Source organism: Gambusia affinis, linkage group LG23 (genome assembly GCF_019740435.1).
Source record: "Gambusia affinis linkage group LG23, SWU_Gaff_1.0, whole genome shotgun sequence".
Classification (NCBI taxonomy): domain Eukaryota; kingdom Metazoa; phylum Chordata; class Actinopteri; order Cyprinodontiformes; family Poeciliidae; genus Gambusia; species Gambusia affinis.
In genome coordinates this window covers 19814666-19839271 of record NC_057890.1, presented here as the reverse complement: position 1 = coordinate 19839271, position 24606 = coordinate 19814666, and the positions used below count along the sequence as shown (strand labels likewise).

Here is a 24606-nt window from a genome sequence, read left to right as displayed (position 1 = left end):
TATTTCATTAGAGAGAAATAGGAGCCGTCCTGTGTGACGGGTGGGTGGGGGAGCTGGCCCAGCTGGACCATCAGAACCGAGCCCATCAGCTGGAGTCAGCCAGCATCTTGAAGCGGTCCGTGGCTCGCTGCGTGCTCAGCAGCGTCAGACACATGGAGTCCACGCTGTCCTCCAGGCCCGCAGCACTGTCTACCTCCACCGAGTAGTCGTTGGCCTGCAGGGGGCGACACACACCCAGGGTTAAAGGTCAACTCACCCCCATTAGAGCATAACCACAGCAAAGTGGGGGGAACGGACTAAAATATAATGAATCAAAATCTGAACAGGAACAAAGAATCAAAGATTAAACATTCTGCTGTGACCTCTGACCTGTTACTGCTAACAAAACCTGTTGCTATGGCAACATTACTTTATCCTGCTGGAAACAAATAGGAGGAGAAAGAACAGCAGGTTTACCAGCTGCAGTGACGCCAGCAGCAGCTTGCAGGCCTCCATGTTGTCCAAACCGCGGACGATGGAGGCGAAGGAGCGCTTGCGGCCGACAGCGCCCAGCTGGGCGACGATCCGCTCTCCGTAGGCGTGGATGTCAAACGGAGGTCGGTCCTCCTAGGAAACAGAGCAGTGAGCGGCGGCCCGGTACCAGGACGGTATCGGGAGCCTCCCGGTCTCACCTGCAGCGCCAGCTCAGGGCGGATCTTGTCCTCCCAGTCCCTGACCCGGCGGGACAGAGCCGATTCCTGGGTGTAGCCCTGGCTGTGCACCACCAGCTGCTCCTGAACGCACCATAGAGTGTCAGGCGGTCCGGTTTGGGCGGTCCGGTCCAGGTCTTACGAGTCACTTACCACACGCAGCTTCACCAGCTCTTCGTAAGTCATGTCGTCCCACTGAGCATCTACTGGAGGACAAGAACACGACCCTGATGACCTCCTGTCTACTACAGCTCGCCTGGAGGTCGCCTGGAGGTCACGTACCTGGGGAGGCGGAGTCCGGTTCTCTGAACTCGGCAGGAAGGCCGTCCGGCTCGGCGTCCGAGTCGTCAGAGTCTCCACCTGTTGGAGGACGAAGCAGAGGAATGAACCTACTGCTGGTTTGGGGGTCAGAGGTCACTAGTCAGCTGCAGATAACGGCACAGACGACCTCATTGAACGCAGCACAAAACCGGATCAGAACCGGAGACACTGACCCAGGAGCTTGGCAGGTGTGACGTCATCCACTGGCCCCGCCCCCTCCAGCTGCAGGAAGGTTCTGCGGAGCTCCTCCTCCGTCATGACAACGCCCTTTGACCCCAGACAGTTACTCAGCAACAGGAAGTACAGTGAGGAACTTCCTGTTAATTCACTGGCTTATTGATGCATTTATTCCTTCACAATAAAAGCTCTGCTGTGTCATTCAGACCAGTTAGGAACTGGAAACCAGTGGAGAATGACCAGAGGCCTCATGCATAAAGGGTTTGCAGTTTTCACACTAAAACTTGGCGTAGGACAAATTTAAAAAGCTGTGCTGCGATCAGACCTGCTCTCCTTTCCTTTATTCATCCTGATGTTCAGGAAACAGAGCAACTGCTGCTCCGCCGTCGCCTCCAGAAAAACATCTTAATGTAAACTAGTTTAAAATCCCGGAGGTCTGCCGCCACCTGAAGCAGTAACCATGGCAACGGTCCTGGCTGGTAGCAGTACAAGTATTTCTAATAGTTATTATATATTTTATTTAAAAGGTGCTTTCACTTCACAAAACATAAAAGAAAATCTCCACATAAACCATAAAGATCTTCCAGAGCAGCAGAGCGTTCAGCCGGGATTTAAATCTTCATCCTGAACCCAGGAATCAGGAGCACAAGTTACATTTACAGAGTCCAGATGATTTCTGACCGGTACCGGTACCGGTCCAGCTGTAAGTTCTGCTCAGAGCTCCAGGATGATCAGTCTGGATGAATCTAAACGCTGATAAACCAGCAGATCAATCTGATCAATCTGATCTCTGATCAATGGCTCCATGTTCTCCTCAGGTAGCGGCTCACCTGGATGCAGCTACTGATGGACCTGTGATTGTCTCCACACCTGATCAATAATCAAACTGTCTGATCAGCCCTGGTTTCTCTTTAGGGACAATAAATAGATTCATTCAGACCAGGAGTTTCATCTTTATGAGACTCAAACTGAGCAACATGATTGTTGACGTTGGACTGAGGTTTTCACATCCTTTATTTCTATTTTCTGTATTTTCTGTTGGCTTATTGTCTGAGGATAAACGGGTTCAGTTTCATCGTTTAAACACTGAAATATTAAAATCATAAATCCTGGGGTTTGATGCTTCCTGCTCTAAATAACTGAATCAGATTTCAGTGGATTTAGTTTTGACTCTTTGTAGTTTATTATTGGATGCTGCTGAACATTTTCACTGCAGGTCAAAGGTTTGTGTATTTTAACCCCCATTTTCACGCCACCTTCATTTTTAGACTTGCCGACTTCTGGGTAAAATATGGCGCCGACACATTTGTCGTGCGTACGCCGCTTTAGACATGAGGCCCCGGTTGGTTCAGACCAAACAGAGCCTGTAGGAACCAACAGCAGACAGTCCTTGTTTCCCCCTGACCTGCTGGACAGGAAGCAGTTGGACAGACAGGAAGTAGCCGCCCGTTCATCTGCTGGACTCACCAGCGTCCTGCAGAGCGTCCTCTGTCTCCGGACTTTGTCCCTCAGCGTCCTCAGGTAGAGGTAGTTGAGGTCTGAAAAATCACAGAGTGTCAGCCAAGCACTGTGGTTCTGGTTCTGACCCAGACCCGTCAGGCGGTCCCAGCGTACCTGGGAAGCTGGGTCCGACCTTCAGCTTGGGTTCTTGGGGCTGGACTGCAACAGAAACACGGGTCAGATAGCAGAACCTTACAGGAGGACCGGACCGGCTACAGAAACTCACAGGCTCCTCGGAACCAGGACCGGAAGTCCTGCAGAATCGTCCGCTTCCTCTTCCTCTTGCCCCCGTCATCCAGACCGTCAGGAACCCGGTAGCACCTCCCTGAGGAAGAAGAGCAGGAGGAAGAGCAGTATCAGAAGTCAGCCTGAGGTGATGAAGCATCAGAACCGGGTCGGTCCAGGTCTCACCTGGTGTAAGGGGCCGGTCTCCTCCCAGGACGGCGTACGGGTCATGGAGGGTCCAGTTGCTCACCTGGAACACCTGAGAGTCAGCCTGAGGAAGAGGAGCGGTGTGATGAAGGTGAAATGGTTCTTACAGCAGGTGGAGGCTCCTCCTCTTCCTCCTGCCGCGCCGCAGCACGCCGGATCAGCCGGCCTTCACCCTGGAACCAGAACCAGAACCAGAACCCATGAGAACCAGAACCCAATCAGAACCAGAACCATCTTCGGGAGACCGTCCGTACCGAGACCTGCTGCCACTCGATGTGCTCCTCTGGGTCCGGTTCCGGCTCCAGGTTCAGTTCCTCCTGGACAGGAAGGAAGTCCTCTGCAGCTTCATTGGGGTCAAAGGTCACAGCAGATTCAGCTGCAGAAGGAAGCAGGAGGTCAGCAGGTGGCCCTCTGACCAGCAGGGGGAGCCGGCGCGGAGCAGCAGCCTACCTGCAGCCGATTGGTCCAGCAGGAACCTGGAGGCTGCAGCTGATTGGAGCATCAGGACGATGAGGTCATCAGGTCCCGGCAGGAACAGGTTGACCCGGAAGTCCTTCTGGCTGCACAGCACCTCCCCCCCAACACTGGGAGGGAGAGACAGGGGGACATGAGAGACAGCAGAGGACAGGGGGACACAGGACATGAGACACGAGACGGACCTGATGAGAGGCAGCTTGTTCTTCTCTTGAGTCTCAGGAGGGATCAGGGCCTCTGGAGGCAGAGGGACCACACTGATGTCCTGTAGGGGACAAGAGACAGTCAGAGGGACAGGAGACAGTCAGAGGGACAGGAGACAGTCAGAGGGACAGGAGACAGTCAGAGGGACAAACACTCACCATGTGAGGCTCTGTCCTGGGGGGCGTGGCAGACTCGTCCAGCTCCAGAGGAGTGAACTGCAGCAGAGAGAAGCACTGCCTACATTACCCAGAATGCTCAGCACCCTGTCACAGCCAGCTTTCTGTTCTCACCACAGCCAGATCCTCAGCTTCCTGCTCCGTCTGGTCAACTGCTGCTGCCCCCTGTTGGGCCGCCGCCCGGCTGCGCCTGGAGACACACCAGAACCAGAACTACAACCAGAACCAGAACTAGAACCAGAACCAGAACCAGCACCATGGTGCCCCCAGAACCAGAACCTGACCCTCTGGACCCTCAGGCGGCACTGCTCACTTCTTGTTGCTGCTGATGAACTCCAGAGTCTGGAACACCAGGCTGTGGAGCAGCTCCACCTGCAACAGCAGAGACGGGAAGCCGTGACACCATGTGACCCCGCCCACACCATGACGTCACACTGAGCCCACCCCTCCCACCTTCTTGCTGTAGATGCAGGTAGAGCCCTGGATGAGCAGCGCAGCCTCAGCAAAGTTCAGCCTGGTTCTCCCTCCGTCAAAGGTGATGCACATTTCGTCCAGCTGCAGCCAGGTACAGAGGTGGACAGAGGTCAAAGGTCATAGAAACCACACGAGGTTTCTACCCGACAGGAAGCTCACCTCCTCCAGGTAGTCGTTGAGCTCTGACGCCACATCAATCTCCCAGTTCTTGGTGAGCTCTCTGATTGGCTGCAGCAGGTGGGCGTACCTGCTCTCTGCGGACTCCATGACACCTGGAGGGACGGACAGGTGAGACGTCATTCTGGGCCAGAACCAAGAACCTGAGACCAATTGGGTTGACGCTAAAGCCAATGAAGCGGTTGAACCAAAGGTTCTGATCAGAGCCGCACCTCTCTAGAACGGAGCAGAACCAACATGGATCCACACCCGGAACCAGAACCAAACAGTAAACCTCTATGGAGCGGTTTTGAACAGGTAAACAGCTGGGCCTGGTTCCAAAGAAGCTGCGATGTTCCTGGCGCTCGATGTCCAGAACCAGAATCTGATCGGGAGGGCTACTGGAGGTTAGAACCAGTCCAGAACCCAGACGAAGCTGAAGTTGGTCCCGATTCGGGAAATGGCTAAAGGGCGATTCCACCTAATTATTACTACCTTCCACATTTTTAATCAACGCTAGTTAAACAGCGACAACACCTAGATACTTCAAACCTGGACTGGATTATTCTGCTCTAATAGGAGAATATTTAAAACCATGTTTGGGATTTGTGAAACCATTATTTGATTTGTGAAACTTCAGTAAAGTTCAGATTACTATTCACACTTGTTCCAAGCAGTTTGTTTAAAATTCCATTCTAATTCAAAACCACTTTATTAATCCCAAAGGGAAAATAAATGTTGGTGTAACTCATTGATTCTTCAAAGAATTATTATAGATGGTGATGGCTGTCGGAAGGAAAGACCTTCTGCAGCCGTCTGTTAAGTGAAGCTTCACAAATCCAATAAAGGTTTCACAAATCCCAAACGGGGTTTTAAATATTCTGCTATCAGAGCAGAATAATCCAGTCCAGTTTTGAAGGGTTTAGGTCAGGGCTGGTCAGTCCTGGTCCTGGAGGTCCGGTGTCCTGCAACTCTTAGAGCCTTCCTGGTCCAACAACCTGAATCCAACAACAGAATCTCCTCCTTGCAGTCGGGTTCTCCAGAGTCCTGCTAATGACCTCATTATTTGACTCAGGTGTGTTGAAGTAGAGAAACATCTAAAAGTTGCGGGAGACCTTGAGTGACCCACCCCTGGTCTAGGAGTTGTAGTTTTGGAATTAGAGCTAGTGTGACAGAGATCCAAGAAAAAGACAAAAATTGGCCTTTATTGAAGTTTCAGAAATCACAAACATGGTTCTATATATTCTACTACTATTTGAGAATAATCCAGTTCAGGTTTGAAGTGTCTAGGTATTGTAGATTTTTTAACTAGTGCAGATTATAGATGTGGATGGTAGTGAAAAATTAGGTGGAATCGCCCTTTAGCCATTTCCCAAATCGAAAACCAACTTCACCTTCGTAGAACAGTAACGAGTAATAGTCCATCAAAAATTCGAGGTTTTGATTTATTCCTCAGAGAATTCCTCAGTTTAAAGACGGACATCCATTCATTTCTAAAGCTTTAGTCTGAGTTGGTTCGTTTATTATTCGTAGCAAAGCAGATCCTCTGATTTTGATATTTAAACTTTAATAAAATGTTGAAAATTAAAAACCTAGCTGAATAATCCTAGGCCGAACATATCCAACAACCCCACCGACAAGAACCACAGCGTCTCTGGTCCTCGGTCCGGTTCGGTTCGCCCAAAGTGAAACTGAAACCCCAAAAACTGACAGAATATAAACGGAATCTGGCTCGGCATTAGACTCTACATAGCCATTTTAACTGGAAACAGGTCACTTTATTGATGTGATGACGTCAATTTATTGCAACGTCATTAACGGTACCAATATGCTTAAATTAACTAATAATAAACGGAATATTTCAAGTTATTTTACTAAAATGAAACTCACCGATCAGGTAGAAGCTCACTGTCAGTCAATCAACACTCAAGCAACCCGCGCTCAATTTCTTCTATGGTTTTATGACGCTACAACTCAACGCGCTGCCACCTGCAGGTGAACTTCTGCATTTCTTACAAAAACAAACAGCGCTCCTTTGTCAGTGACGCTGTGTTGCTAGTAAAATATTTCATAGAAAATTATTTCTTTGATTTAATATTTAAAGTTTCAACCCCTCTTGAAAAAAAAACATAAGAAAAATCTTTAACTGTTTTCAACTCATATTAAATATATTTAATGAATCATGAAGTTATAATGTTTGGGTAAGGTGATTATTCACTCCTGAAGCTTCTTGGTGCTGTTCTGTTTGTCTTGGACTAACAGACAGCAGAAACAGCCCTTCACTGAATAATTAAAATGATAAACAATGTGGAGGGAAAACTATGATAAAGATTTTAAATCAGAAATCAGAAAAACTGCATGTGATGTGGCTTCGTGGCCACAGGATGGCAACATTTTGTCAGAAAGCCGCAGAAAGACAGGAAGCAGTTGTTTTATCATTACGGTTCTGGAAATAAGATTATAAATTGTTTTTATTACATTTTGAGCCAGTTTTACTATGTAAAGATTACTATAACCATTTCTATTTTGGCATATTTAAATTTTTCTATTACATTAACATCCATTTTTATATTTTCATTATATTGTATATATCAATGATATTTGAAACTTTAAACTGAAAATCTTTTACCAACTTATCTACGTCATTACAGCTTACGGGTGAGGAAGAAGAATAGATTTGATTAAAAATACAGTCCAAAATATTAGTTTAAAGTTTCAAATATCATTGATTCCATTAAAATCAAGGTTGTGTCTGGTAAGAAGAAATCTCCATGGAGAAATGCACAAACTGTTAGATCTGCAAGACAACTCTGCCGCAGGGCAGAACGAAGTAAAACTCAACTTCACGTTCATTATGACATCTATAAAGAAAAACTACGTTACTATCATTTAACACTCAAACATGCAAGGCAGGCTTTCTTTGCAGATGTCATAAACAAAAACATTAACAATGCTCCAGATTTATTTGCAACAGTTGACAGACTCACAAACCCTCCTATCACGTTACCAAATGAATTTCAGTCTATTGCCGCCTGCAACCAGTTTTCCAGTTTCTTTTCAGAGAAAATTCAAAAAATCAGAGTCAGAACCAACACTGAACCCAAACAAAACAAATACAGGAAAAATGACCCAATTTCAACTACTTAATTATAAAACCCTACAGGAAATTATTAGTCAATTAAGCTCCAGTTCCTGCTGTCTGGATGTTCTAGATCTATAACTCTAGAACATTTCTTTAAGAAAGTTCTGCCTGTTGTTGCTGCTGATCTGATCCAAAAAGTAACTCATCGCTCTGATCAGGTTTTGAAAACAGCAGGAATCAAACCACTGATAAAAAAGAAAAATCTGGACAAATCACTACTGCAGAATTACAGGCCGACCTCTGACCTCTGATTCATCAGTAAAGTTATTGAAAAAGCTGTTTAAACAGTTAAATAGTTTCCTAATAATAACCAACTGCTTTGACTCCTTCCAGTCTGGTTTCCATGGTTACCACAGCACAGAGACTGGCCTAGTCAAAGTGTTCAATGACATCCATATAAATAGAGACTGTGGGAGAACCACAGTGCTGGTTCTGGTTCTGTTGGACCTCAGTGTTGACCATGACATATTACTGAATGGACTGGAGAGTTGGGTCGGACTCTCCGGTCCAGAGATTAACTGGTTTGAATCGTACATAAAGAACAGGGATTTCTTTGTTTCAATTGGAAACTTCTCATCAAAGAGGTCAAAGGTCACATGTGTCCACAATACATTAAAGATCTGCTGCTGTTGTATTAACCTTCCAGAACCCTCAGGTCTTCTGGTTCTGGTTCTGCTCTGCATCCCCAGAACCAGAACCAAACGAGGAGAAGCAGCATTCAGCATCTATGCACCAAAAATCTGGAACAAACTTCCAGAAAACTGTAAAACAGCTGAAACACTGACTTCCTTTAAATCTGGACTAAAAACCCACTTGTTTAGGATTTTATTTGAAATGTAATCAATTATAACTTTATTGATGGAACAAGTTCCATCAATAAAGTTAGCACTTTGAAATGCCTTGATGCTGAAATGTGCTACACAAATAAAATTTGATTTGATTGATTGTAGCCCCACCTCCTCCGTCAGTCTGGCCCCGCCCCCTCTTATTGTGAGCTGAAGCAGGTGGAGTTAATAATATTTCTCCTCCTTTATGTAGAACTGCTCCTCTTCCTCCTCTTCCTCCCAAACGGGTCGCTGCTCTGATGTGGAACAGCATCTGGGCCGAGTCGGTTCTTGCTTTTAGGGGTTGGACAAAGCCAGAGGTTCTGGGCTTGAGCGGGTCGTCATCCGGGTCCAGTTCGGTTCTGCTGGCAGGATGAACCTGAGTGATGAAGATCACTGCTTCATCTTCATCAGTTGATGATGGCTGCTCTGGTCCTGAGATCTGGGTCAGTACCAGAACCAGAACCAGGAGAGCTTCCTGTATAAAGCTGTCTATGAATCAGATTTATAACTGGACCTGAACAGAACCAGTCAGCAGAACCTTGAGGCTGATTAGTGGCCCTCTAGGGCAAGCTGTTTAATATTTAATATCTTGGTGGGCCGTCCAGCCACAGTGGGAATTAAATGGCGCAACATCTTGCCATACATGGACCCTTTATGAGGCCTTCAGCTCCACGACCCCTGACCCCTGACCCCAAATGTTTTAGCTGCCAGGCTTCACCAGCGGTTTCTGCTTTAGTGGTTCTTTTAGATGTGATGAAGCGAACCGGGTCGTAGCATCAGAACCCGGTCCATTAGTTAAACTCAACAGAACAGAAAGAGACTGCACAGCAGGAATCAACACTCTGGATCTTCATCTCTGACCTGGAACCGGAACCAGAACCAGGTCACATTCAGAAACAAGATCATTCAAAGCTTTTTCTGGGCTCCTACAGTTAGAGTTCTGGTTCTGATCAGTTTCTGGTTCTGATCAGCTGATCACTGTTGACAGTAACTCATTATTTGCAATCACTCACTGTTGCCATGACAACGAGCCACTAATGAGTCATCATTATCACACAGAACTTCATCAGAACCTTTCAGAGGTTCTGGTTCTGACCTGTGTTCCAGGGCTGCTGGTTGGATCAGACAGGAAGTTCTGCTGGGTCGCCTACTGAGGAGTTTCCATGGCAACGTGCAGCTCTGGTACCTGACCAGCCGATCCCGGTTCTACCGGCTCTGACCCGATCCAATCAGGGGACAAATGAGGAAGCAGCAGGAATCCATCAGAACACGGCGATCCCAGAGGGCAGAACCAGAACAGAACATGAATCACTGCAGGAAACCCGGCCCATTAATCCAGCTCGGTTCCGTCTGACAGCTCTGTAGCAGAACCGGGCCTGGAGACGGTTCTGATGGATGGCGGCCTGGTTCTGGTTTGGCTTACCTGAACTGCATCAGCTGCTGCTGACCCGGTTCATCAGAAAGTTCTGATTCCAGCCGTCTGGACCATGGCAGGGTTCTGTTCCTAAGCCGAGAGGACAGCGGTCCGACGAACAAAGTCCCTGCAACCGGGGCGTCCGGACCCCAACAGCCCGCCCGAACCCCCTGGACCCCCTGGACCTGCCCGCAGCTGGACAAACACCTGTGGCCAAGTTTTAGAGTGTGTGTTGGCGTGTGTTAGTGTGTGTTTCTGTGTGTGTGTGTTTTGGTGTGTAGGCCTGAGTTAGTGTGTGTGTGAGATGGAGGCAGCGTCTCCCGGGACGATCCTGATCACCTCCATCTGTCAGCGACAGCAGAGGATCATGGGAGTGTGTGATTTCACACTGAGATGTTAATGAAGTCGCTCAGTCTGGTTCCCCGCCGATCTGGGTCGGAGAGAAGTCCACAGAACCAGAGCCGCTCCGGTCCGACCGCATTACTGTTGGTACTTTTGTAACCTCTGTGCTGTCAGAGGTCAGAGGTCAGAGCTGGTTCACCTGCTTCAGCTGTGAAGCCTAAGCTGTCATTCACAGAGGGTCAGTGGTCAAAGGTCAAGGGTCAGCTCATCTGGCCTCCTGTCACTAAAACATAGAAAGCAGTTCTGGTTCTGATGGAGGTTCTGGTTCTGATCTATTTTGGACCAAACTCCTAAAATATCCTGAAAGTCACTGCAGCTAAAAACAGATCAGTGAGTCTAGAAATAGAACCGAGCTACAGATGTTCTGAGAGGAGGGTCGACTCAGAGCCGGTTCTGCTCAGAGGCGGTACCGACCCGTTAGGTTCTGCTAAATATCAGAGCAGCTTTGTCCATCAAGCGGTTCATGAACCAGACGGACCAGAAGGTTCTGCCGGGAGAAAGAGTTGAAATATTAGAAATATTGAATCCATGTAGAAGCCCGATATTGAAACAATATTGAAGTGATAATGAAGCGATATTGATACGATATTGAATTGATATAGAAATAGTCTGTGACTCACTTGTTGAATCAACGTTTCTGTCTCTATTATCTACGTTGATTCAACCATCACCTGAATGTGGATCTATATTCATATTTTAGTTTGTTTTATATAGAATCAAAGTTAGGAATCAATATTGATTCATGTACATGTTTTGCCCTGACATGTCTACAGCTTACGGAGCCCCTTAAGGGACATGGGGAATTTTTTTTCTTTTGCGTTCCCTCGCTAAACTGATCAGTTGTGCGGCATAACTGAATACTGTAAGACTTTCTTACGGTGGCCGCCGTACTTTCTGATTTAATATAAGGTTATGTAAGGTTTTTCCATGAATGTTAATATCTTGTTGTGAAATATCTGAACTTTTATATCTTTCTTTAGAATACAAAGGCACCACAAACCTGTTATATAAACAGAAACCTTCCATAAGTAGGAAAGAAATATAAATACTGTACATCCAAACTATATTTCTGAGTTATTATCGCGGCGTAATAATCTGACAGTTTTGATTGTGTCTCTGTTGTGTTGGTTAGCTAAATGGTTTAAAGAGCTGCTTTTATGTTCAGTTCCATCTCAACCTTAACAGACATAAATATGAATGAATCGATTTTCAATCAGGTTTTTGCACCAAAGACTTAATAATAATAAACACGTTTTCACTTATGAATGAAATAAGTAATTATTGATATGATAGGAGCACATGACTTTGACACTTAGGTGGTGGGTGTGTCGATGTGGGAGTGACGTCATCAAGTATGAATGGGAAGCTTACTGGCCTGCTGGTTTGTGTGTATGAGGAACCGGTGAGCGGGTTGGTCAGTTCTTGCAAAGTTTGGAGCATAATAATCAAAATGGAATAAATCGATAAATGTGACAGAACAAAGAAATGGTTTGGAGCTAATTGATACACGGACAGATGAGATTCCCCGAGTTAACCCAATACGGCCCTTTACCATAATTAGTTTGTCGTGTTTTTAAAAATAAAACGTGTTTATTATTATTAAGTCTTTGGTGCAAAAAACTGATTGAAAATCGATTCATTCATATTTATGTCTGTTAAGGTTGAGATGGAACTGAACATAAAAGCAGCTCTTTAAAACATTTAGGCACAAACACAACAGAGACACAATCAAAACTGTCAGATGACTTATTACGCCGCGATAATAACTTAGAAATATAGTTTGGATGTACAGTATTTATATTTCTTTCCTACTTATGGAAGGTTTCTGTTTATATAACAGGTTTGTGGTGCCTTTGTATCCTAAAGAAAGATATAAAACTTCAGATATTTCACAACGAGATATTAACATTCATGGAAAAACCTTACATAACCTTAAATTAAATCAGAAAGTACGGCGGCCACCGTAAGAAAGACTTACAGTTTTCAGTTATGCCGCATAACTGATCAGTACAGTTTAGCGAGGGAACGCAAAAGTTTTTGCGAGGGAACGCAAAAGAAAAAAAATTCCCCATGTCCCTTAAGGGGCTCCGTAACAGTTAACATACCATTAAAAGTTTTTCACTGGTGTTAAAGATTCAGTGTTGTCGGCAGACGATGGGCATTTAATTATCTTATATTATTACCATATTTCCAAAAATATGTGTAGACACACTTAAAAAATGACAATGTGGCATTAATATAACATTTAAGAAAACAGGCATAGATCTGTAAACATATTTGACTTCTTTGTGACAGCCAGAACTTCAGTCTATTGTCCATGAGGTTCAGCATTGTACTGTATGAACCAGGAAACAGGACAAGTTTGACTCAGGTTGGCGTCACTGTGATTCCTTAATACCCTCTTTCCATTCTGGCACCTAATGAAGCCACTTCTGTCCATGACAGTCAGCTTTGGGTCAAACTGCTGAGCAGCAGCTGAACATCACAGAGATCAGAGTGAAGAAGGCGCCGGTTAGAACAGGTGATCCGTTTATCTGTGCTACCCATCAATCCGTCCTACCTTGTGGCTCATCGATGCTACGTCACAATCTGCTGACTCAGCAGATTTCTTATAAATCCGTCCTACCTTGGATATTTTGTTTCATGTGTTTTATTTCATCAAACATTACGGTACATTTTATTGAATTTATTTTATATCTGGCTTCATTAAGCTGCTGTATTACTTCATGTTTTTACTTTTCATGACAGGTAGCATGTAAACATATTTATAACTTTAGTTTTACCATCTGCAAAGTTGTTACTACTGTAAACAAGTTATTGTTTGACGGTTAATCAGGACAAAATATGTTTTGTAGCCCATTTTGTCCCTATGCATTAATATACTTTAGATTATTACACTCTTTATTACTAAACCTTGCTAAATAGATGTTGGTAGCGATGCTATGTGAGACTGAAGCTATAAAGCCGTGTAATATCAGTGTATATTAATTATATCCCATCATTCCAGTGACCTGTGCAGTTCGGTGACACGTTGTGGCTGCTGATAACAGACGCTATGAAACGGATTAATGCACATAAAGGAGCTGTGATGATCTGTATTAGTCTGTCTTTAATCTAATTCCAATAAAAACTTGTCTGACACTGTTTTATTCTTACAAACGCCTCTGTGTTTAAAATATTTTAAACAGGTAGAATATCCTGACATGTAGGCTGCACTGTGGTGCAGTTGGTAGCACTGTTGCCTTGCAGCCAGAAGGTCCTGGGTTCGATTCCAGGCCCGGAGTTAAATGGTCTCTCTAAATTCTCCCTAGGTGTGTGTGTGTGTGTTAGGGTTGTTTGTCCTGTCTGTTTCTGTGCTGTCCTGTGACAGACTGGTGACCAGTCCAGGGTGACCTCGTCTCTTGTCCAAAATGCACCCCTCCTGACCCCGCTGGATAGCACAGCACTGACAGACAGACCAGCTATCTACTGTGCTACAATAAATCTGACGAGGTAGCACCGGGTCAGAAAGACGATTTTAAATGAAACTGGTTAACCTGATAGCAGTCGGCCAATCGCAGCCGGGTCAACCATCAAACCTGACAAGTGGTTGACCCCTGATTGACCCCTGATAACTCATCCCTAAAGCCAGTCTGGGAACAGCAGATCCTGTCTGCTTAATGAGGCGACAGTGAATGCACCATGGTGTGTTCAGGAACCTCAGAAGTCTCTGAACATTAGAGGTTCTGATCCGCTGGCCTCAGTGGAGCCAGTCAGGGCTGGTTACCATGGCAACAGCAGCAGGCTACTGTCAGGAGGAATTGTCCATCAGCCGGACGCTGCAGTGAAGCTGTCAGAGGGTCAGAACCAGGACCAGAACCAGGACCAGAACCAGAGCTGGAGAAGCTGCAGGAGGGATCAGGTAGCATCCATGAAGTGATGATGGACATCCCAGCTGTTTCTGAAAGGAAAAGCTTCACGTCTTCTACTGGTGGGACTGGAAGAACTGGGCCATCAAACTGGAGGGAAAACGCAGCAGCCGTCCCTCCTCCTGTCTGCGTACCTCATGTTGAGAACCGCTGATGTTTCTGAAACATTTTAGTAGAAACTGAGAAGCACGAACAGAGCATACCAGAGCTCCAGGAGCCAATCATTCAACTAATCACCGCAGCACGTCAGAGGTTTCTCCCGGCGCCTGATGCGGGCTGCGTGGCGGGCTCCCCCTCCCCTGATTAGCGGGGACTTTCTGGCTCCGCCCACCGGGTGGGGAGGAGAGTGAGTTTCTGCCTCTCCTCTCCAGCAGCACCTGTGTGACCGCATATCGAGCCGCTGCGGCTTCTTCTCCTCCAGCCGAACCTCCAGTTTATCTGCAAAGGTTCGGTTAAGTTCATACTTTCTCCTCTCCCCGCTGCGTAGCCGGACCGGGAGGCTGCAACTTCGGTGCGGTTCGGGATTCTCCTAAGAACTGGAAGACTTGTTGCAGGAAGACCTTCCGGTCCGGATCAGAAGAAGCGAGTTGGACCTGCTGCTTCCCTCTGAAGCTTTTCGCCTCTGAACATCCAGAAAATGAACGGCTGAACTCCGGAGCGCTGCTTTCAGCTTTACGCGCTTTACGCACCGACTTTGTGCGTAAAGCTCCGCGCTTCGGCTGACCCGGAGCTCCGAACTCCGCTCACTGGTTCCCGATGTCCGCTTGTTGCCCTACGGCTGTCTGAACCTGTCTAACTCTCCAGAGCCTCCGGCGTTGCGGGCCAGCATGGCGGCGGGAGTCGCAGCCTGGATGCCGTTCGCCCGCGCCGCGGCCGTCGGCTGGATGCCGGTGGCCAGTGCGCCCATGCCGGCGCCTCCGCGGGAGACGCGGCGCGGCCGGGAAGGGTTGATCGTGCTGAACGTCAGTGGAAAAAAGTTCCAGACGTGGCGGGACACCCTGGAGCGGTATCCGGACACTCTGCTGGGCAGCTCGGAGCGGGATTTCTTCTTTCACGAGGAGAGCAACGAGTTCTTCTTCGACCGCGACCCGGACATCTTCCGCCACATCCTGAACTTCTACCTCACCGGAAAGCTGCACTACCCGCGCCAGGAGTGCATCGCGGCCTATGACGAGGAGCTGGCCTTCTTCGGCATCGTCCCGGAGATCATTGGAGACTGCTGCTACGAGGACTACAAGGACCGGCGGCGGGAAAACCAGGAGCGCATCCAGGACGACGAGGAGAGCGAGCAGAGCAACGACCTGATGCCCGCGGATGCCAGCCTCAGGGAGACCATGTGGCGCGCATTCGAGAACCCGCACACCTCTACCATGGCGCTGGTGTTCTACTATGTCACCGGCTTCTTCATCGCCGTGTCGGTCATGGCCAATGTGGTGGAGACGGTGCCGTGCGGGGCCGCGCCGAACCGCGTCAAGGTGCTGTCCTGCGGGGAGCGCTATGCGCTGGCCTTCTTCTGCCTGGACACGGCGTGCGTCATGATCTTCACGGTGGAGTACCTGCTGCGCCTCCTGGCGGCGCCCAGCCGCTACAGGTTCGTGAAGAGCGTGATGAGCGTCATCGACGTGGTGGCCATCATGCCCTACTACATCGGCCTGGTCATGACGGACAACGAGGACGTGAGCGGCGCCTTCGTCACCTTGCGGGTCTTCCGCGTCTTTCGGATCTTCAAGTTCTCGCGGCACTCTGCGGGACTTCGCATCCTGGGCTACACGCTGAAGAGCTGTGCGTCGGAGCTGGGCTTCCTGCTCTTCTCGCTCACCATGGCCATCATCATCTTCGCCACCGTCATGTTCTACGCTGAGAAGGGCTCCGGCAGCAAGTTCACCAGCATCCCGGCAGCCTTCTGGTACACCATCGTTACCATGACTACGCTGGGGTGAGTGACGCTGCCTATTTGGTTGTGGTCCCAAAGTGGGCGGGGATAATTTTGAGGACGGATGTGCAGCTCCTGTTTCGGAGGTTCAGGAGAAGTTCTGCCAAGAGGCGGAATTGAGCCGAACCCAGAGGTTCTGTCCACCAAAACCGGCCCAGTGAGTTAGCAGCAGATCGTTTACTGGTTTTCAGTTGGTATCTTACTGGAGGTAAGACACCAACCGGTGGGAGTTTCTTACCTGGCTCTAAAACGCGTCTGCAGACAGGAAGTAGCCGTCTAGAAGGGCGGGCCAGATGGGTTCGAATAGAGACCGGCCCAGTCCCTGAGGGCCTCAGACTGTGAAGATCTGGGACCAGAACCGGTCCAGGCTGCAAAACTATTTACCTCCTGGAGGCAGTTGCCTTGGAGACGCTGTTCCTCGCTAATTAAATTAACTCTGAGACCACGATTGCTCTAATGGGTTCCAAAATGAGGAAGAGGAGGAGCATCTTCATCCTGCTGTTGGGTCCGTTTCTGTCAGAACCATTAAGAGTTCTGAGAACCCAGGAGCTCTTATGTCCGGGTCAGGAGGTTCTGATGCTCCTCCCAGATCCAGTCTAGTTTGTCAACAGAACCAGAACTTTAGCTCCGAGCTGAACACTTGGACCAGCAGGGTCCAGAAGTCCTGATCCGAGGTCCTGGTTCTGATGCTCCAATTCATCTTCCTCCAGAAAGGAAGAGGAGGAAGAGTGCTCATGGATCAGAGCAGGAAATAAATGCTGCTTCACACACACACTCTGTAACACACACACACACACACACACACTCTGTAACACACACACACACACACACACACTCTGTAACACACACACACACACTCTGTAACACACGCCATCATGCAGCTGCAGCTCATGGATCTTTGTGCTTTCATCAGTGAAATGAGCAGATGATGATAAGACAGGTGAGCAGCTTTGACACCTGCTTGGTGGCCGTGTCCTAGTGGCCGTGTCCCCCCAGTGGTGGAATGTAACTGATGTTACTTTCCTTAATTGCATTTTATAGAATCTGTATTTTGCACTTCACTACGTTTCTAGAAAGCATTGTGTTAAATGTTACATCCAAGTCGCATTGCACTTTTTTGATTTGACTTAGCCTAACCCTTTGATTGAACCTGTTTGGACCTGGGCGGTCCAGGTCAGTCCAGTTCTCCATCAGTGTCAAGTTTAAAGCATGTAGATGAAGTGAATAAAGGGCTGATTGGTGGTAAACACCGGCAACTGGTTTGAAACAAGAACATTCCCAAAGTTCGCCCTGCGGTCGTCTTCAGCCGTGCCGTTACATCTTCGCTTCTCACTGGAGAACGTTAGCGGTCCGGTTCTGAGGTTCTGCACCCATCCATCCATCCATCCATCCATCTTCTTCCGCTTATCCGGGGTCGGGTCGCGGGGGTAGCAGCTTCAGAAGGGAGGCCCAGTCTTCCCTCCCCAGCCACTTCCACCAGCTCTTCCAGGGGAATCCCAAGGCGTTCCCAGGCCAGCCGAGAGACATAGTCCCCCCCAGCGTGTCCTGGGTCTTCCCCGGGGCCTCCTCCCGGTGGGACGTGCCCGGAACACCTCACCAGGGAGGCGTTCAGGAGGCATCCTGACCAGATGCCCGAGCCACCTCAACTGGCCCCTCTCGACGTGTAGAAGCAGCAGCTCTACTCTGAGTCCCTCCCGGATGACTGAGCTTCTCACCCTATCTCTAAGGGAGAGCCCGGCACCCTACGGAGAAAACCCATTTCGGCCGCTTGTATCCACGATCTCGTTCTTTCGTTCATGACCCAAAGCTCGTGACCATAGATGAGGGTGGGAACGTAGATCGACCGGTAAATCGAGAGCTTTGCTTTTTGGCTCAGCTCTCTCTTCACCACGACGGACCGGTACAGCGCCCGCTTGACGGCAGACGCTGCACCAATCCGCCTGTCGATCTCCTCCTCCCTTCTTCCCTCATTCGTGAACAAGATCCCGAGATACAAGGAGCCCGGTACCACATACTCCCGGACAGTGTTGGGTAGTAACGGATTACATGTAACGACGTTACGTAATTTAATTACAAAAAAAGAGTAACTGTAATTCGTTACAGTTACAATGAGAAAATATGTAATCCAGTTACAGTTACTTCCGAAAATATTAAGAATTACAAATTTAGTTACATTTAAAAAAAATTATAAACAAAAACCTTTTTGAAATATGTAATGATATTTTTATTGCTTTGCACCCTTTATCCCCGTTTCTATCATAGCCGCAATGCCAGATCTCTTCAGACCTGCAGCTGGTGGAGGACACCCTATGGGCTCTGCGTTGTGTTTCTTTTCGTGAAAGTGGGGTGTGTTCGGTGCAGGAGAGGAATCGGACACAGGGCTCTTCGTGGAGGGGAGACTTTCGCGCCTTTATTTCATCCACTTTACAGGCAGTAAACAGACTGTCAGGATTTAACAATTTTCCCTTTACTAAACAATCAAACCTCATCAAAACAAGATGCAATCCGCAGACAACTGGCACACTGAACAAACAGAAAAAAGATCGGCATACCAACGCAATGTATATTTTACACCGGGCTAGCGGAGCTGCTGCTTACCTTACTGGCAGTAAACACACTGTAAGGAATACAGCAGCTCGCGCGCAAAAATCCCCTGCACTACGGTGTCCCCGACAGGACAAACATCTCGGAATTGTGATAATACCAGCAATTACAGAAAACAATAGTACCCTCTTCTGTAACATTTATGCAATGCTTTACATTTACATCTGTGAATATAAAAATGTTTTACGAATATTTGACTGTTTGGTGTTGATGCATGACAAACGTTGGAATCTATTCTTTCCCATGAGACATTGTATGCAATGTGCTAGTGTTATGGTTTTCATGAACATAAAGTAAACTAGAAAATTCCTGAAGAAATTTAACTGGGGCCTGCCAAAGTGTACCCGTCGGTTTGGACCAAGGGTTCTGATGCTAAAAATTAGCATCAATGCTAACTTAGCTAAATAGTAGTCATTAGCTTCTGGAAAGTCACAAGTATGTTAAGTAAGCTGGACGTGCACCATTGAGTCTGTTAAAATGAGTGTATGAGCTGAAATTAGCCAAAATGCTAATGTAAGCCTTGCTGTGCAAGGCAGTTCCCTAACCTGAGAGAAAAAGATAATGCAGAATCATGTTATTGCACTGCCTGTGGGTAGGGTTAGCCCTTGGGCCTGCCAGGTCTGACCGGCATCCTCCCCCACCAGCGGAGCCAACTCACCACAAGGTAGTGGTCAGTGGACAGAACCTCTCTTCACCCGAGTGTCCAAGACATACGGCCACAGATCCGATGAAACGATGACAAAGTCGATCATCGAACTGCGGCCTAGGGTGTCCTGGTGCCAAGTGCACATATGGACACCCTTATACTTGAACATGGTGTTCGTTATGGACAATCCCTGACAAGCACAGACGTCCAACAACAGAACACCACTCCAGTTCAGATCAGGGGGGCTTCTTCCCAACCACGCTCCTCCGGGCCTCACTGTCATTGCCCACGTGAGCATTGACGTCCCCCAGCAGAACAAGGGAGTCCCCAGGTGGAGCACTCTCCAGTACCCCCTCTAGGGACTCCAAAAAGGGTGGGTAACCTGAACTGTCGTTCGGCCCGTAAGCACAAATGACAGTCAGGACCCGTCTCCCCACCCGTAGGCGGAGGGAGGCTACCCTCTCGTTCACCAGGGTAAACCCCAACGTACAGGTGCCGAGATGGGGAGCAACAAGTATGCCCACTCCTGCCTGACGCCTCTCACCTTGGGCAACTCCAGAGTGGAAGTATGTCCAGCCCCTCTCAAGGAGACTGTTTCCAGAACCAGAGCCATGCGTAGAGGTGAGACCGACTATTTCTAGCCGGAACCGCTCTACTCAAACTCACACACTAGCTCTGGCTTCTTCCCCACCAGAGAGGTGACATTCCACATCCCAAGAGCTTCTGCAACCGAGGATCGGACCACCAGGGCCCCCTCCCTCGGCCGCCACCCATCACACATTGTACCTGACCCCTTTGGCCCCTCCTATGGAGGGGGGCCATGTTTCCTCTTCGGGCTGAGCCCAGCCGGGCTCCATGGGTTAAAGCCCGGCCACCAGGCGCTCGCCATCGTGTCCCCCCTCCAGGCCTGGCTCCAGAGTCCAGGCCTGGCACCGGGGTGACCCGTGTCCGGGCGAGGGAACTCCAAGCCCAAAGGTCTTTTCCATCATTGGGGTCTTCGGGCTGCACTTTGTCTGGTCCCTCACCTAGGACCTGTCTGCCTTGGGTGACCCTACCAGGGGCATGAAGCCCCAGACGGCAGAGCTCCTAGGATCATTGGGGCCTCAAACTCCTCCACCACAATAAGGTGGCAGCCCAAGCAGCACAGAGTCTCTGTTCCGCTCAGATCCGGCAGCAGAAAAAGGAAAGGAGCTGCTTATTTAACAAAAAATTATCATGAAGCTGCAGCAGAACCATCAGAACCAGACCGGAACAACACCAGACCAGTCCTGGAAGCCTCCTCTGGATCACCTGGACCAGTCCCTGGACCAGAGGCCTGTCTCCAGCTGAGGTTTGGACCAAGTCCTGATGGAGACACCAGGTTCTTGTGTCCCAGAGGACATCTCATCTCCCTGTCTGGACTCTGTAGAACAGAACCACATGCCGCAGTTCCCTGTTCTGACACGGAATCGGGTTTCATTTTGTGATCGGAATCGGATCAGCTGTCTGGATGTTCCTGAAGATTTGAGCTGAACCGGCCCAATATTTATTTAGCCCAGGTTCACTTACTGCTGAGCCTGACTCGGTACAACTCCGACCAGAACCAACAAATCAAATTTTTTCAGGTGGAGGGTTAAAGTTGAAATAGTTAATGGAATTAATTTCAGGATCTGTTATTAAATAATTACATTTAAATTGAAAATTAACAAAATCAGCAATATTTTCAATTGAAAAACCCTTTTGCTGGCAACTTAAAAAGATATTTATAGATGATAATTGTCATGATTCATGTTCTGTCTGTCCATGCTGAGCCTAATCATTCATTCAGTTCACCTGCCAGGACTGATTGCTTTCCTGTTCCACCTGGTCCCCGCCCTACTTAAACACCTCTCAGTCTCTGCCTCCTTGCCAGATTATCGACAGCCACGAGCCAGTAGAAATCCAGCTTTTCCTTCCAAGCCTTCTGTGTTTCTTGACCCCTTTCTGTCCACGGATTGACCCCCCTTGCCAAGCCCTTGTCGGATCTCATCTATTCTGGATTTCTGGACCCCGACCCAAGCTTTGCCTCACGAACACCGAGTATCGCCTGCCCCTCAAGCTAAGTTTGCTCTCTCTGCGTACCCGTGTATGACCTTTGCCTGATCTTCGTCTCAGTCCCTGGGTGATGCCTTCTGGATCTCCTTGTGGAGAGTATCATTGGATCCACAGCAGCCAATTCTACTTTTGTTTTCAGCTCCACCCGTTCACTGCATTACAGGTCAGTTAAGCTGAACATTTCTAAGTTACCCCTCCTTTATCAGTGCATCACCAGTCTTCTCCCTTCTCTTCTCAGTGCTGTGTTTGATGACCATTCCCTGAGCAGCGATCAGTATCTGAATATTTTATTAAACTTGTTTTTTCTTTCCAAACTCCTGTGTGTGGTTGAATTTCCGGGTCCCCACCGAGTGTCCTTACAGATAATCAGATATTTATAGATGATAATCAGATATAAGTTAATCAAGTTCTTTAACCATCAGACTGAAGCAAAGTTCATCTTTCCAGAGTTTTCTTTTGATCATTCATGCTGTATTGTGGACCCTGACACTAGCATTAGCTGCTACATGTTAGCATTGAGATGCTATTTTAGGCTAGCATAGCTTCTATTATAAGCTAACTGCTTTTTGCGCAACTTGAACTCAAGTCTTTTCCAGTGTCCAATCAGATCATTTAGAAGCAGAAGTTAAAACCGCTGGTAGCAGATGGGGTTTGCACGTCAGATTTGCGGTGTGCCAGAAACAAAATACAGAGGTTCCGGTTCAGGAATTTTATATGTAAAAAAAAAAAAAAAAAAGAGGTAAAAACGCAACTGATTGCATTGACATTTTTGTAATTAATAAAAATGAAAGCGTGAAAGTCCCGGTCCTAATATTTCCCCAGTTTCCAGACTGGTTCATTAAACTGATGCAATCTGATTCCTCCCAGAACCAGCAGCAGTTCTGGTTCTGATGGACCACGGGGGATCTTTGGGCTCCAGAACCGTCTTTTTAGAGTTTTTACAGAAGCAGCCCTCCATCCGGTCCCCAGCTGTTCTCAGATCATGCCCACCATGATCGGAACCGGATCTGGATCTGAAGACACCCTGACAGCTGGTGAAGTGCCTGTGCCCCGAGGCTGCTGGGTAATGTAGTGATGCAGCAGAGAGAAGTTTTGGCGGTGAAACAGTTGCACGCAGCAGCTTTAAAACGTCCATCAGCAGCAGCGCTGTGGGAGGACACTTTGACTGTTCGGGGAAATTACATCTCGCTGTCACAGCGGCCATTTGTCTCCCCTCCGAGCTGAAAGTCTTCCTCTGTGCCTCGGCGGCTCCCTTCTCCCGCCTGTCAGCTGGATGCAGGCCGGCAGCCGTCACAAATCCTGACGGGCCGCATTCCTGCTGGCAGCCGCCTCGTTATTCCTCTTCACAAAGACGGGTACCGACCCGGCCCAAAATAACCCGAGACACACAGACAGAGAGGAGGGGGGGGCTTCAACAGAAGCTGCCGCTGTTAGAGAGACAGAAACTGTGGTGACGGTCAGAAACTAGTCTGGAACTAGTCTGGTACCAGTCAGTAATCAGTCAGAAACCAGTATCAACAGCAGAAAGTAACTCCTGAAATCGTGAGGAGCTGCAGTATCTCCCCGCCTGCTGGCGCTCTGGGTGGTTGTCAAAATCAGAAACCGCCATTCCAAACGGATCCAAAGCCCTTGGTTCTGTAGGAAGGGTTAGGTGTTAGGGTTACCCGGAATGTCGGGTGGGTCGGGATGAGGAGCTGTGATGGAGGGTGGTTCTGACCGACCCGATTTCTGTGACCGTTTTACCCAGCTGCAGGTTTCTTTGGCAATAGACTCAAATCCCTCAGTGATCCAAATTGTGATCCGGTTCTGGTTTTTGTTCTGAGAAGGTTGTGTGAAGTGGTTCCAGTCTTGCTGGTGGTGAACCAGTTCTGACCACCACATCCTGTGTACTGCGACCGTAGGGGGCGTGGTTCTATAATCTGACGGTGTAGTTCTATAATCTGACGGTGTAGTTCTATAATCTGACGGTGTAGTTCTATAATCTGACGGTGTAGTTCTATAATCTGACGGTGTAGTTCTATAATCTGACGGTGTAGTTCTGTATCCAGTTTCATCATGCTGAATTCGGTGGATGAAACGGTTTAATGGTTCTGGTCCTCCTGGTTCCAGTTCTGGCGCTGCTCCATCTGGAGGTAGTAACTGGGAGGAAATCTTCCTCATGGGAGGATGAGGATGAGGCGTTTCCACGGCGATGCCAGCATCCCTCGGGCTCGGCGATTACCCTGCAATGTAATTAGCCCCCCTTCCTCTGCCGGAATTAGAAAGCAAACGCAATAAAGAGTAAAACACGGAGAAGACAACACGGTTCTGGTTCTGGAGACGCTGCAGTCCGGTCCTCAGCAGGTTCTGGTTCCATCTGAACAGAACCGCAGAGTGGTGGATGAAGTTCCTGCTGGAATCTGATAATATTATTAATGTTCCCATGAAGTGTTTTCAGTTTTCTTGGTGTTTTCTGGGTTTTTTGTCCGTTTCTCCTGATGATCCATTCTGATGGATTCTGGGAGATTCTCTCTCTCTCTCTCTCCTGTTTTCTCACCCTTTGGGTCCGATTGCCCCTAAAAGCTTAAAACCGGTCCGCTGCAATCTACCTGACTCAGCACTTTGAAGCAGCTTGGTGGGATTGGTGGGAAAATGAGCTGCTATCTCTGCAGCTGCATTAAAACGATCCCAAACCGGGTCCAGCAGACGCTCATTGGACAGTTAACTCCCAGAACCGCCGAAAAACTCAGACAAACTGCGACAGACTCCTTGTTGTACTGAGAGATTAGTCACATGTTCAAAGCTAATGTTTTTAGCATAGTGTGCAACAGCGCCCCCTATGGCCACAGAACAAGGTGTAACACTGCATCTCACCTGGAAGAGCTTTACCTGCTGTGCTCTGATTGGCTCATCATGCAGGAGGACAGGGCCGGACTCAAGCCCTGGGTGTGGCCCCTGGGTGTGGGCCCCTGGGTGTGGGCCCCTGGGTGTGGGCCCCTGGGTGTGGGCCCCTGGGTGTGGGCCAATGGGTCCCTACTTAATCATGGTTATACAGTTGCGCATAACATGCACACA

At 48.2% G+C, this 24606-nt stretch overlaps 2 protein-coding genes across 5 annotated transcripts in view; one reads left to right on the top strand and one right to left on the bottom strand.

Moving 5' to 3' along the window:
* Positions 1-74: 74 nt before the first annotated feature.
* Positions 75-24606, bottom strand: part of ncaph2 (non-SMC condensin II complex, subunit H2) — a 25814-nt gene continuing 1282 nt past the window's right edge. Inside the window, exons 1-20 of one of the 3 annotated variants that reach the window (XM_044108401.1) lie at positions 6494-6606; positions 4607-4719; positions 4427-4528; positions 4287-4345; positions 4088-4163; positions 3956-4012; positions 3779-3858; positions 3570-3703; positions 3374-3495; positions 3227-3292; positions 3099-3162; positions 2914-3012; positions 2802-2846; positions 2655-2725; positions 1184-1277; positions 972-1049; positions 843-895; positions 672-773; positions 457-606; positions 75-214 (exon numbers count right to left, since the gene is read on the bottom strand). In XM_044108401.1, coding sequence (XP_043964336.1) covers positions 86-214; positions 457-606; positions 672-773; positions 843-895; positions 972-1049; positions 1184-1277; positions 2655-2725; positions 2802-2846; positions 2914-3012; positions 3099-3162; positions 3227-3292; positions 3374-3495; positions 3570-3703; positions 3779-3858; positions 3956-4012; positions 4088-4163; positions 4287-4345; positions 4427-4528; positions 4607-4714 — 1689 coding nt within the window. In that variant the 5' untranslated portion in view covers positions 4715-4719; positions 6494-6606 and the 3' untranslated portion in view covers positions 75-85. Of the gene's footprint in view, positions 215-456; positions 607-671; positions 774-842; positions 896-971; positions 1050-1183; positions 1278-2654; positions 2726-2801; positions 2847-2913; positions 3013-3098; positions 3163-3226; positions 3293-3373; positions 3496-3569; positions 3704-3778; positions 3859-3955; positions 4013-4087; positions 4164-4286; positions 4346-4426; positions 4529-4606; positions 4720-6493; positions 6607-24606 lie in introns of those variants that run through there. The other 2 variants (XM_044108403.1, XM_044108402.1) reach the window with 2 other exon arrangements.
* The window catches only part of LOC122826474 (potassium voltage-gated channel subfamily D member 2-like), a 19284-nt gene continuing 9353 nt past the window's right edge, over positions 14676-24606 (top strand). For both annotated transcript variants that reach the window (XM_044108399.1, XM_044108400.1), the window contains exon 1: positions 14676-16232. In XM_044108399.1, the coding sequence (XP_043964334.1) occupies positions 15124-16232 (1109 nt within the window). In that variant the 5' untranslated portion in view covers positions 14676-15123. The remainder of the gene's footprint in view (positions 16233-24606) is intronic.